Source organism: Cyclopterus lumpus, chromosome 21 (genome assembly GCF_009769545.1).
Source record: "Cyclopterus lumpus isolate fCycLum1 chromosome 21, fCycLum1.pri, whole genome shotgun sequence".
NCBI classification, from domain to species: Eukaryota; Metazoa; Chordata; class Actinopteri; order Perciformes; family Cyclopteridae; genus Cyclopterus; species Cyclopterus lumpus.
In genome coordinates, this window is record NC_046986.1 from 1,469,681 (window position 1) to 1,483,667 (window position 13,987).

Consider the following 13,987-nt stretch of genomic DNA (forward strand, 5'->3'; position numbering starts at 1 on the left):
TAGTATATATTATATATGTTGTTAGTATAGATGTAGTATATATTATATATGTTGTTAGTATAGATGTTGTTACGGTTACGGCAGGTAGGGAGATATGGTGGCTGGGCTATATGGTATACTAATACATATATGATATATATATATATATCATATATGTATTAGTATACTCCCAGTACCGGACTATCAAATACACCATCTCTCCATTTAAAGGGTCAGAACCTCGAAGCCAGTCGGTTTCCCCACCTGACAGGACACCTGGAGGTCTGTTTGAACTGGTGGTTGAGGAAGCTCACCTGGCGGCCTCACCGCCGTCCCTCCTGACGTCTGCTATGCAGCTGTCCGTCATGTCAGTTAACGGCAGCGTTCCTGTAATGGACCTAGGCCTTTGGTAAGCTGTCAGGAGAGGCTGTTAAAGCTAGAAATAAGCTATGAGGGTCTGTTCAGTGGACTAGGACCTAGAACAACCGTTCAGAACATCACTGTTGTTGGGCACACAGTAATACTTAGCTTTTTACTCTCATGAATACTCTTCACTACCTTTCCAATAAATACTCAGGACCACATGCTTTAAATGCATTTTAGATATTTATCGCAGGATTGCTAGCAGGGGAAAACAACAGCTCAAATACTTCCTTTACTTAAATTCCTCACAGTCTGATCGTGACCCCAGACTCCTCCTGCCAGGACGAAGAACTTCCTTCTGTGATCCTCTGGACAATGTCCTTCTTCTCCTGCTCATGTGGGGGGGAAGTGAGAATCGGTGTCCCTCTTTGCTGTGACGAAGTCCTCCGATGCTTGTCCCGGACGATGTCCTCAGCTGAGTGCCGAGCGGTGTCACAAGCCAAATCCCAACTTGGATACATGGCTCTATCGTATTGAAGAGGCCATCCTTCCCGTACACATGGGTCCTTCCTCCCTGGAGTCATCAGGTCTGGATCCCTCCAATACTACAAAGTATGGTCCTGTTCCACAGGAATACGTGTGGTATGAAAATTCCCTTTCTGGACGATCCAGGTAGATGTTCTCGTTTGGGAGCTGAATATATGGCCGTGAGGTCCTCACACTTTGATCATTGGGAATTGCATTGCAACGATCACTTTCCTCCTTTCCTAGTTGGTTAATGGCCTTGTGGCGTTTTCCCCTCACTTCCTGTGACGTTGAACAGGCGATGACTCAACTCCTCTGAGGGGGAGGGTCTGTCACGCCGGTATCTGTGATTCAAGGCAGTCCCTACGTCCCGGGCCTTGGTAGTCCATTCTCTGGTGTTGCCGTTTTTCCCAATCCAATAGGCCAATGGTGAAAACGGCTACCATTTCAGTCCTAAGCTCCCTAGGTACCTCTAGGTAGCCGTTGACCTGGTCCAGCATGCTAACAACACTATTGCCATTAGCCTTTTTTACTGCTTCTGTGACTACATATCCTGACATAGAGTCCCAGAGGCACCAATCGGTACTGCTCACCTCTCTTTACCGTCACTCCCGTGGGTCCAGCGACATCCCTGCACACTGACTCCTGGCCTATGGTACTTTTGATGGTGAGTCCTTCAACCCTCTGCCCTTTCCGCCCTGCGTTGTATCAACCGCACAAGTAACAGTCTTTGAGGACCCGGTGAAAGGAATCCAGAGTCGCTCCTTTTCCAGTTCTTTGCATGTAGGGACGGTGCCCGCATGGCCTGGTGCTTCGTGCATTGCCTGCACACCTTCCTTCACGCTCACTTCTGGAACCGCCCTTCCGTTCGGCTTCTCCTCCCATTGCTTGATCCCAACAAAGACAATTCTTCTCATCCGGTCAAAACAGTCCACTTCATTGTTTTCTTTCCAGTGAGTTCCCTTTTGGGTGTGCGCCCTTTGGTGCATTACCTCGAAGTCCATATATATTATTAGATTATTATATTAAAGTTGAAAACTTGTCTCCACGATTCAGGCTTCTTTACTTAATGCCTGTATGTGGTTATGGTGATGGGGTTATGTTCCTCCCGTACGCCTCCCAAGGTGCTCCTGGACTATCAGGTCCATTTCCTTGAACCGCTCCCGGGTTTAGTGGATATTGGCAGACTGATGGATGCACACCACTTTCTATGGTGTGGGTATTCTTGTTCTTTTATAGTTTAGATGTAGTATAATCATGTTTTTGTTAATTTAGATGTACTAAATCATGTTTTTCGTAATACAGATGTAGACAGGCTAACGTTTTCCCTTTGTTTCCAGTCTTTATGCTAAGCTAAGCTAACAGGTTGCTGACTGTAGCTTCATGAGAGTCTGACTGAGAGGAAGAGAAAAGGAAGATTTCCCTAAATGTTGAACCTATCCCTTTAAACTTAGGCTGTGTGTGTGTGTGTGTGTGTGTGTGTGTGTGTGTGTGTGTGTGTGTGTGTGTGTGTGTGTGTGTGTGATAGGGAGGGCCTGTCCTCAGGGCAGAGTGGAGTGCTGAGATATTTCCCATGAGCCTTTGAGGGCGGAGCGTTGGATGCTAACTTGGCTCTGAAAGCAGCTCACTTCTGGCTTCAATTTATTCCTGGAGGAAAACACACACACACACACACACACACAGGAACACACACAATTACACACATCTAAACACACACTCGCTGTCAGCTTCACACACAAACATACACTGTTACACACATCCAGAGTCGCTTGTCTTTTACTTTCTTTCTGACACACACAAACAGAGATAAACACATACACACACACACACACACACACACACATAAACACATACACACGCACACACACATACACACACACACACACGGACATAAACACATACACACTCACACACACACACACACACACACACACTCACACACACACACACACACACACACACACACACACACAGTGCTGATTCTAATTAAAGTGAGCTTTTTGCTTCTCGAGCTCTCTCACTTTTCTTTTTTTCTTTGTCTTCAACTCTGTTTGGAAGAAACATCTGGAATAACTTCAGCTGTGTGTGTGTGTGTGTGTGTGTGTGTGTGTGTGTGTCTGTGTGTCTGTGTGTGTGTGTGAGACAGAGAGAGAGAGTTACGGTAATGAAGTGTTGTGAGTACAGTACAGTCCTTTACGTGTGTATACAGTATATGTAATTATAAATCAGTATGGTGGTTTGTGTGAGTCCATGCGTGTGTGTGCATATATGTGTGTGTGTGTGTGTGTGTGTCAGCTAAATGATATGTAATGTAATGTGTGTTATTTTGTTTTAACTGGCATTTCTGTGTCATCTGGGTCTGATCACTGCTGTTGTTATGATGTGGCAGAGCATCACACACACACACACACACAGTAGTGTATTTGTGTAGATACACAAACTACACACAGTGAAAAGGGTTTTCTTTGTGTTCAGTAGAAATATTCTGTTAGCTGCTGATTCTTAGTTTTTAGGGCTACAAGTCTCAGAGGAACACGCACACATCTCCTCATATACAGATATTGTATGTACATGTATAAATATATACATACTATTTGTGTATACATGTATTTATTCTATATATTGTTATAAGGGTTAGGGTCTAACCTCTCCCTGACCTCTCCCTGACCTCACTCTGACCTCTCGTCTCTGACCTCTCGTCTCTGACCTCTTGTCTCTGACATTCTCGTCTCTGACCTCTCATCTCTGACCTCTCATCTCTGACCTCTCGTCTCTGACCTCTCGTCTCTGACCTCTCGTCTCTGACCTCTCATCTCTGACCTCTCATCTCTGACCTCTCGTCTCTGACCTCTCGTCTCGCTCTGACCTCTCATCTCTGACCTCTCGTCTCTGACCTCTCATCTCTGACCTCTCGTCTCTGACCTCTCGTCTCGCTCTGACCTCTCATCTCTGACCTCTCGTCTCTGACCTCTCGTCTCGCTCTGACCTCTCATCTCTGACCTCTCATCTCTGACCTCTCGTCTCTGACCTCTCGTCTCGCTCTGACCTCTCATCTCTGACCTCTCGTCTCTGACCTCTCGTCTCTGACCTCTCGTCTCTGACCTCTCGTCTCTGACCTCTCGTCTCGATCTGACCTCTTGGACCTCTATAAAAAACAGGCCAGCAGTGGACTGGAGACTACTCTACCAAGAGGAGGCTAGCTCACTGACCAGCTCTAGAGATGGACCTCTGACCTCTCGTCTCGATCTGACCTCTTGTCTCTAACCTCTCTCTGACCTCTCCCTGACCTCTCTCTGACCTCTCATCTCTGACCTTTCGTCTCGCTCTGACCTCTTGTCTCTGACCTCTTGTCTCTGACCTTTCGTCTCGCTCTGACCTCTTGTCTCTGACCTCTTGTCTCTGACCTCTTGTCTCTGACCTCTTGTCTCTGACCGCTCATCTCTGACCGCTCATCTCTGACCTCTTGTCTCTGACCTTTCGTCTCGCTCTGACCTCTTGTCTCTGACCTCTTGTCTCTGACCTCTCGTCTCTGACCTCTCGTCTCGATCTGACCTCTTGGACCTCTATAAAAAACAGGCCAGCAGTGGACTGGAGACTACTCTACCAAGAGGAGGCTAGCTCACTGACCAGCTCTAGAGATGGACCTCTGACCTCTCGTCTCGATCTGACCTCTTGTCTCTAACCTCTCTCTGACCTCTCCCTGACCTCTCTCTGACCTCTCATCTCTGACCTTTCGTCTCGCTCTGACCTCTTGTCTCTGACCTCTTGTCTCTGACCTCTTGTCTCTGACCTTTCGTCTCGCTCTGACCTCTTGTCTCTGACCTCTTGTCTCTGACCTCTTGTCTCTGACCTCTTGTCTCTGACCGCTCATCTCTGACCGCTCATCTCTGACCTCTTGTCTCTGACCTTTCGTCTCGCTCTGACCTCTTGTCTCTGACCTCTTGTCTCTGACCTCTTGTCTCTGACCTTTCGTCTCGCTCTGACCTCTTGTCTCTGACCTCTTGTCTCTGACCTCTTGTCTCTGACCTCTCGTCCCTGACCTCTTGTCTCTGACCTCTTGTCTCTGACCGCTCATCTCTGACCGCTCATCTCTGACCTCTTGTCTCTTAGCTTTTGTCTCTGACCTCTCGTCTCGCTCTGACCTCTTGTCTCTTACCTTTTGTCTCTGACCTCTCATCCCTGACCTCTCGTCTCTGACCTCTCGTCTCGCTCTGACCTCTTGTCTCTTACCTTTTGTCTCTGACCTCTCGTCTCTGACCTCTCGTCTCGCTCTGACCTCTTGTCTCTTACCTTTTGTCTCTGACCTCTCATCTCTGACCGCTCATCTCTGACCGCTCATCTCTGACCTCTTGTCTCTAACCTCTCCCTGACCTCTCTCTGACCTCTCGTCCCTGACCTCTCGTCTCGCTCTGACCTCTTGTCTCTGACCTCTCGTCCCTGACCTCTCGTCTCTGACCTCTTGTCTCTTACCTCTCGTCTCGTCCCTGACCTCTCGTCTCGCTCTGACCTCTTGTCTCTGACCTCTCGTCCCTGACCTCTCGTCTCTGACCTCTTGTCTCTTACCTCTCGTCTCGCTCTGACCTCTTGTCTCTGACCTCTTGTCTCTGACCTCTTGTCTCTGACCGCTCATCTCTGACCGCTCATCTCTGACCTCTTGTCTCTTACCTTTTGTCTCTGACCTCTCGTCCCTGACCTCTCGTCTCGCTCTGACCTCTTGTCTCTTACCTTTTGTCTCTGACCTCTCGTCCCTGACCTCTCGTCTCGCTCTGACCTCTTGTCTCTTACCTTTTGTCTCTGACCTCTCGTCCCTGACCTCTTGTCTCTGACCTCTTGTCTCTGACCGCTCATCTCTGACCGCTCATCTCTGACCTCTTGTCTCTAACCTCTCCCTGACCTCTCTCTGACCTCTCGTCCCTGACCTCTCGTCTCGCTCTGACCTCTTGTCTCTGACCTCTCGTCCCTGACCTCTCGTCTCTGACCTCTTGTCTCTGACCTCTCGTCTCGCTCTGACCTCTTGTCTCTGACCTCTTGTCTCTGACCTCTTGTCTCTGACCGCTCATCTCTGACCGCTCATCTCTGACCTCTTGTCTCTTACCTTTTGTCTCTGACCTCTCGTCTCGCTCTGACCTCTTGTCTCTTACCTTTTGTCTCTGACCTCTCGTCCCTGACCTCTCGTCTCGCTCTGACCTCTTGTCTCTTACCTTTTGTCTCTGACCTCTCGTCCCTGACCTCTCGTCTCTGACCTCTCGTCTCGCTCTGACCTCTTGTCTCTTACCTTTTGTCTCTGACCTCTCGTCCCTGACCTCTTGTCTCTGACCTCTTGTCTCTGACCGCTCATCTCTGACCGCTCATCTCTGACCCTCTTGTCTCTAACCTCTCCCTGACCTCTCTCTGACCTCTCGTCCCTGACCTCTCGTCTCGCTCTGACCTTTTGTCTCTGACCTCTCGTCCCTGACCTCTCGTCTCGCTCTGACCTCTTGTCTCTTACCTTTTGTCTCTGACCTCTCGTCCCTGACCTCTCGTCTCTGACCTCTCGTCTCGTCCCTGACCTCTCGTCTCTGACCTCTCGTCCCTGACCTCTCGTCCCTGACCTCTCGTCCCTGACCTCTCGTCTCGCTCTGACCTCTCTCTGACCTCTTGTCTCTGACCTCTCTCTGACCTCTTGTCTCTGACCTCTCGTCCCTGACCTCTCGTCTCGCTCTGACCTCTTGTCTCTGACCTCTCGTCCCTGACCTCTCGTCTCGCTCTGACCTCTTGTCTCTGACCTCTTGTCTCTGACCTCTCGTCCCTGACCTCTCGTCTCTGACCTCTCGTCTCGCTCTGACCTCTTTCTGACCTCTCGTCTCTCTTTGGCCTGCAGGTCCTCCAGCCGCTCACCCTTTCAGCCACCTGAACTTTAACCTGTGCAGGTGGTGCGAGGCGTCCGGCCCGGTGTGCAAAGACAGCGTCTGCTCCAGTAACTGCAGCCTGTCGTCCTTCTGCACCGTCACCGAGGAGATCTGCGTGGCCATCTGGTGAGCGGCTCGTCACGTGTTTTATTCTTTAATGACCTGTTGCTCTGTGTTTACTGTTGTGCACCAATCACAGAGCCGGAAGGTGCAAACCTACTGGGCAATTAACCGTTTCTCTGTAATCCAGTCCTTCTGTTTGCTGTTTCTACTGTTTATCACCTATTTAATGCAGCAATGCAATTATGTTTGGAGGAAAACAGGTTTTTTCCTCTATTAAAGTTTGAAACACATTAAAGATGTTGAAACAGTTTGAAACACATTGAAACATTTTGAAATACTTTGATACACTTTAAACCCCTTTGAAACCCTTTGAAACACTTTGAAATACTTTAAAACACGTTGAAATACTCTGAAACACTTTGAACCCCTTTGAAACCCTTTGAAACCCTTTGAAACACTTTGAAATACTTTAAAACACGTTGAAATACTCTGAAACACTTTGAACCCCTTTGAAACCCTTTGAAACCCTTTGAAACACTTTGAAATACTTTAAAACACGTTGAAATACTCTGAAACCCTTTGAAACACTTTGAAACCCTTTGAAACCCTTTGAACCCCTTTGAACCCCTTTGAACCCCTTTGAAACCCTTTGAAACCCTTTGAAACACTTTAAAACACGTTGAAATACTCTGAAACACTTTGAACCCCTTTGAAACCCTTTGAAACCCTTTGAAACACTTTGAAATACTTTAAAACACGTTGAAATACTCTGAAACACTTTGAACCCCTTTGAAACCCTTTGAAACCCTTTGAAACACTTTGAAATACTTTAAAACACGTTGAAATACTCTGAAACCCTTTGAAACACTTTGAAACCCTTTGAAACCCTTTGAAACCCTTTGAACCCCTTTGAACCCCTTTGAAACCCTTTGAAACCCTTTGAAATACTTTAAAACACGTTGAAATACTTTAAAACACGTTGAAATACTCTGAAACACGTTGAAATACTCTGAAACACTTTGAAACCCTTTGAAACACTTTGAAACACTTTGAACCCCTTTGAAACACTTTGAAACACTTTGAAACACTTTGAAATACTTTTAAACACTTTGAAACACTTTGAAACACGTAGTTAATGTAAGTTAAATAAATTTCTCTTTAAACGTAATTCACGGTTTAGTTTTTTGGGAACATAATTCTTCAGAGATGATTTATCAGTTTCCAGTCTTTATGCTAAGCTAAGCGCTATCTGAACCCCAACATCTGAACATAAACACTGTTCAGAGAACAAACTAAAGTTAAACGAAAGAGTTGTAACAACGCGCAGCACCAGGTTCTTCTTCATTGTAGGATCCATGACTCCATGACTCTGTTGATGATTTAGGGTTCTGTTTCATAAAAGAGTCAGAAACTAAATGCCCCGGAGCCGTTGCTGTCCCATAAATATGCTGAACATCAAATTGCACTCGTTGTGTCCTGTCAGCACGATCCCCTGAGCCAGCAGGGTCCAGCAGGGTCCAGCAGAGTCCAGCAGGGTCCAGCACAGAACAGCTAAGCGTGTTGTTGATCAGCATTATGAAACATGCTGAAGACATTTCTCTCAACTCCCTGAGAAGAAAAGCATGCGCAACATGAAAGGATGTCTCTTTAAATTACACTTCTGAGCGCGTTCTCCAGCGCTGGAAACTTTCTGCTGATTCGTGCTTTTGTTTGGATAACTTGGCCGGGATCCCCCCTCGCCGCACCCCTCTCATTTCCTGTTCGCGTCAGCCGGCGTGACCCTCCAAGATAGCTGCAGGAAACCAGAGATAAGAGAAGAAGAGAACGCTGCTTTATTTAGGTCAAAGAGGACAGGGCTCCTGGAGGAGCTGGTGGAGCTATATATATAGAGAGATATATATATATATATATATCTATAGAGTCACGTTACCCTTTTAAAGTTTAACATGCAGTAAATAAATACATCGATAACAATGTCGTGCCCGTTGTTGGTAGTTGGATGTAGAATTACTTAAAAAACACAGATGGTCATCAAGTCAATGTTTTACTTTTATTATGTATTAAATCTGTGAAGCATTTCTTATTAATTATATCCATAATCTATGTCAATGTAAAGTGTTCTCCTCTGTGTTGATGTGCATCTTGTCGTCTATATGAAGGAGCTGCTCTGATCCCAAAACTATCATTTACATACAAGCATAATACACACAGTGAAGATGTGAGGACAGAACCAACAACAATGAATGTTCCTGCTCTCTTCAGGAGGAAGAACAACGACACCATGACGGTGCACACCATGTGTCACAACCCCACCTCGCCACTAGAGGGCGTTGACCCCGGCCTGCTGCTGAACTTCACCTCCAGAGAGTGTCACATGGTCCCACAGCCGGCGGAGGACGGAGCCATGATGGTCTGTGGTTGTCACGGAGTCCACGAGTGTAACGACAAACTCATCTTTGACAAAGGAGCCAACGGTGAACACATGAACGCATGGGGGAGGACGGAGGAGGATGGAGGAGGATGGAGGAGGATGGAGGATGGATGGAGGAGGATGGAGGAGGATGGAGGAGGATGGAGGAGGACGGAGGAGGATGGAGGAGGACGGAGGAGGACGGAGGAGGATGGAGGAGGATGGAGGATGGATGGAGGATGGAGGATGGAGGATGGATGGAGGATGGAAGATGGAGGATGGAGGATGGAGGATGGATGGAGGATGGAGGATGAATGGAGGATGGAGGATGGAGGATGGAGGATGGATGGAGGATGAATGGAGGATGGAGGATGGAGGAGGATGGAGGATGGAGGATGGAGGATGGATGGAGGATGGAGGATGGAGGATGGAGGATGGAGGATGGAGGATGAATGGAGGATGGAGGATGGAGGATGGAGGATGGAGGATGGATGGAGGATGGAGTATGGAGGATGGAGGATGGAGGATGGATGGAGGATGGAGGATGGAGGATGGACGAATGAGGATGGATGGAGGATGGAGTATGGAGGATGGAGTATGGAGGATGGATGGAGGATGGAGGATGAATGGAGGATGGAGGATGGAGGATGGATGGAGGATGGAGGATGGAGGATGGAGGATGGAGGATGGAGGATGGAGGATGGAGGATGGATGGAGGATGGAGGATGGAGGATGGACGAATGAGGATGGATGGATGATGGATCATGGATGATGGATGGATTGATGAATGATGATGGACGAATGAGGATGGATGGAGGATGGAGGATGGAGGATGATGGATGATGATGGATGGATAGATGATGGATGAGGATGAATGAGGATGGATGGATCATGGATCATGGATGATGGATGGATTGATGAATGATGATGGACGAATGAGGATGGATGGATGATGGATGATAGAGGGATTGATGGATGATGGATGGATGGATGATGGATAAACAGACACAGTCGTTGATTAATAAGTCTGGATATTGTGGACAGATACATGAGTGGATGGAGGGATGAGTAGATGTTATTCTCTTGCAGGGTTCTCCAAGCTGCAGAGTAAAGACGTGATCCCGGTGGTGGTGGTAAGCTTGGTGCCTCCTATCCTGGTGGCCATTGTTGCCACGGCGGCCTTCTACTTCTACCGCACACACCGTCCAGACAAGCCGGGCCCGACTGCCCGCCCTGCCTGGCCCACCAAACACACCTCGGAGCTCTACCAGGCCTTCGACCTGCCCTGTGGGGGTTTGGGGGCTCGGGGAGAGGGTGGAGGAGGTTTGATCGGCTCGGACAGGACGGAGTCTGATGACAAGGTGCTATCGCTCAACGATGACATCATCAGTTACATGACGAACTGGCAAGGCCGGCTGAATGAACCACTGCCCATCAAGCTGGAGGTCCTGGTGGGGAAGGGGCGCTTTGCTGAGGTGTGGAGGGCGTGCCTGCCGCAGGGCAAGAAGGGTGGAGTTAACAGCTATGAAACGGTGGCAGTGAAGGTGTTCCCGGCTGTGGAGTACGCCTCGTGGAGAAACGAGTGCTCCATCTTCTCCGACCCCAAACTGGAGCATGACAACGTGGTTCGATTCCTCGCGGCTCAAGAGAGGGGCGTGCCGGGCCACCCCCTCAGGAAGTACTGGCTGGTTTTGGCCTATCACAGCCTCGGGAACCTGCAGGACTTCCTCACAGCAAACATACTGAGCTGGGAGGAACTGGTTTCCATGGCCGGCAGCATTGCCAGAGGGTTGGCACATCTTCATAGTGACACAACGCCCAGTGGGGTTCCAAAGGTGAGTCAGTCTGCAGATCCAGTTGTGCTGAAACTAGAGACTGAGACCATGAACTCATGTTTACAATGTTTACTGAGAGAAGTAGAGTCTCTTTCTATAGACTTCTGTACAACCAGAGGAGTCGCCCCCTGGTGGTCAGGAGAGAGAATGCAGCTTTAACACATGAAGCATAGACTTCTATACAACCAGAGGAGTCGCCCCCTGGTGGTCAGGAGAGAGAATGCAGCTTTAACACATGAAGCATAGACTTCTATACAACCAGAGGAGTCGCCCCCTGGTGGTCAGGAGAGAGAATGCAGCTTTAAACACATGAAGCATAGACTTCTATACAACCAGAGGAGTCGCCCCCTGGTGGTCAGGAGAGAGAATGCAGCTTTAACACATGAAGCATAGACTTCTATACAACCAGAGGAGTCGCCCCCTGGTGGTCAGGAGAGAGAATGCAGCTTCAACACATGAAGCATAGACTTCTATACAACCAGAAGTAAAGTTGCGTGTTTTGCTTTTTGACGGTACTTGTTGCTGGTTGTTTGCGTTGCCTTAGGTGCCGGTTGCCCATCGGGGACCTGAAGAGCAGTAACATTGTGGTAAAGAGCAGGAAGGAGTGCGCCCTGTGTGACTTTGGTCTGGCGTTAAGACTCGACCTTTCTCTAAGCGTCGACGACTACGCCAACACTGGACAGGTAAGCTCTCCTCGCTGTTCATATCAATATCATGAAGCAGAAGCTGCATCTGGTGCTTGGGTCGTCATTTGAATGGACTTTCCTGTATCGTGCAGGTGGGGACAGCTCGCTACATGGCTCCTGAGGTACTGGAGTCCAGGGTGAACCTGGAGGACCTGGAGGCCTTTAAACAGATGGACGTTTACTCCATGGCTCTGGTCCACTGGGAGATGGCCTCCCGCTGCCATGCCATCGGAGGTAGGAGACGCTTCTTTAGGGATCAGGTTCTTGGAGCATCTCCAGTAGCACCAGCAGGTCAAAGTGTGGCTTCTTTGGAGAACAGAGTACCTGAACAGGTAGAGAACAGAGTACCTGAACAGGTAGAGAACAGAGTAACTGCACAGGTAGAGAACAGAGTACCTGCACAGGTAGAGAACAGAGTACCTGAACAGGTAGAGAACAGAGTACATGAACAGGTAGAGAACAGAGTACATGAACAGGTAGAGAACAGAGTACCTGAACAGGTAGAGAACAGAGTACATGAACAGGCAGAGAACAGAGTACCTGAACAGGCAGAGAACAGAGTACCTGAACAGGTAGAGAACAGAGTACCTGAACAGGTAGAGAACAGAGTACATGAACAGGCAGAGAACAGAGTACCTGAACAGGTAGAGAACAGAGTACCTGAACAGGTAGAGAACAGAGTACCTGAACAGGTAGAGAACAGAGTACCTGAACAGGTAGAGAACAGAGTACCTGAACAGGTAGAGAACAGAGTACCTGAACAGGTAGAGAACAGAGTACCTGAACAGGTAGAGAACAGAGTACCTGAACAGGTAGAGAACAGAGTACCTGAACAGGTAGAGAACAGAGTACATGAACAGGCAGAGAACAGAGTACCTGAACAGGTAGAGAACAGAGTACCTGAACAGGTAGAGAACAGAGTACCTGGACAGGTAGAGAACAGAGTACCTGAACAGGTAGAGAACACATCCATCTCTGCAACCATTTTGAAAACCAAAACTGTGACCATAATGTGTGTGTCTATGTGTGTGTATTGTTGTGTGTCTCTGTGTCTCTGTGTGTGTGTGTGGTGTGTGTGTGTTTGTGTGTGTGTGTGTGTGTGTGTGTGTGTGTGTGTGTGTGTGTGTGTGTTGTGCAGAAGTGAAGAGCTACGAGCCGGCGTTTGGCTCTCAGGTGTGTGAGCAGCCTTGTGTGGACAGCATGAGAGACCTGGTTCTGAGAGACCGAGGACGGCCTGACATCCCGTCAGCGTGGACGCAGCACGAGGTCAGAGTTCAGAGGTCAGAGGTCAGAGGTCAGACTCTCTTTAGGACAACGTCTTACTCTGCTGTCTTCCAGGGGATGGGCGTCTTCTGCTCCACCGTCACTGAGTGCTGGGATCACGACCCTGAAGCTCGACTGACGGCTCACTGCGTGGTGGAGCGCTTCAATGTGCTGCAGCAGGAGGAGGAGGAGGAGCAGGAGGAGCAGGAGCAGGAGCAGGAGGAGCAGGAGGAGGAGGATCAGGAGGATCAGGAGCAGGAGCAGGAGGATCAGGAGCAGGAGCAGGAGGATCTGGGGGATCAGGAGCAGGAGCAGGAGCAGGAGCAGGAGCAGGAGGAGCAGGAGGAGGAGCAGGAGGAACCAAGGCGAGATGCTGACAGACAGGAAGATGGAGACAGAGAAAAGGACTCAGGGACACCAGATGAGGACCAGAGTCCCTCTCTGGCCTCGCCCCCTCAGACTCTCCAGCCAGACTCAAAGACAGGTGTCTCAGAGGTATCCCATGATGCCTTGCTTCACACTGGCTCTGCGGTGTGAGCGGCAGACCTCTGCTTCCCATTCATCAACAGGAAGGCTGACAGGTGAAGGTCACAGGTGAAGGTCACAGGTGAAGGTCACAGGTGAAGGTCACGGGTGAAGGTCACAGGTGAAGGTCACAGGTGAAGGTCACAGGTGAAGGTCACGGGTGAAGGTCACGGGTGAAGGTCACGGGTGAAGGTCACAGGTGAAGGTCACAGGTGAAGGTCACAGGTGAAGGTCACAGGTGAAGGTCATCTCCTCAGCCACCGTTCTGCAGGCAGAGACAGAATGTGTTTCGTTGTGTGGAAGTTCTTCACGTTATCGGAGCCGGTCTCCGTTGTGTTATTCTTTAATTCTGTGATTCTCTATAATCGTATGAATAAACTTCTTGTGTCTGGTTTTAAAAACTAATGAGAGAAAAGAATCTTATTATTTTAAATGAATGAATATGAACCC

General features: G+C 48.8%; 1 protein-coding gene across 1 annotated transcript; it reads left to right on the forward strand.

The window, feature by feature from the left end:
* Positions 1-934: 934 nt before the first annotated feature.
* On the forward strand, positions 935-13,640 carry tgfbr2l (transforming growth factor beta receptor-like). Its single transcript, XM_034561719.1, is given in 10 exon segments — positions 935-1,014; positions 6,728-6,881; positions 9,081-9,292; positions 10,318-11,063; positions 11,608-11,625; positions 11,627-11,746; positions 11,842-11,983; positions 12,888-13,015; positions 13,088-13,180; positions 13,322-13,640. Coding segments are annotated over 10 exon segments (1,899 nt in total). The 5' UTR covers positions 935-956; the 3' UTR covers positions 13,550-13,640.
* Positions 13,641-13,987: the final 347 nt, after the last annotated feature.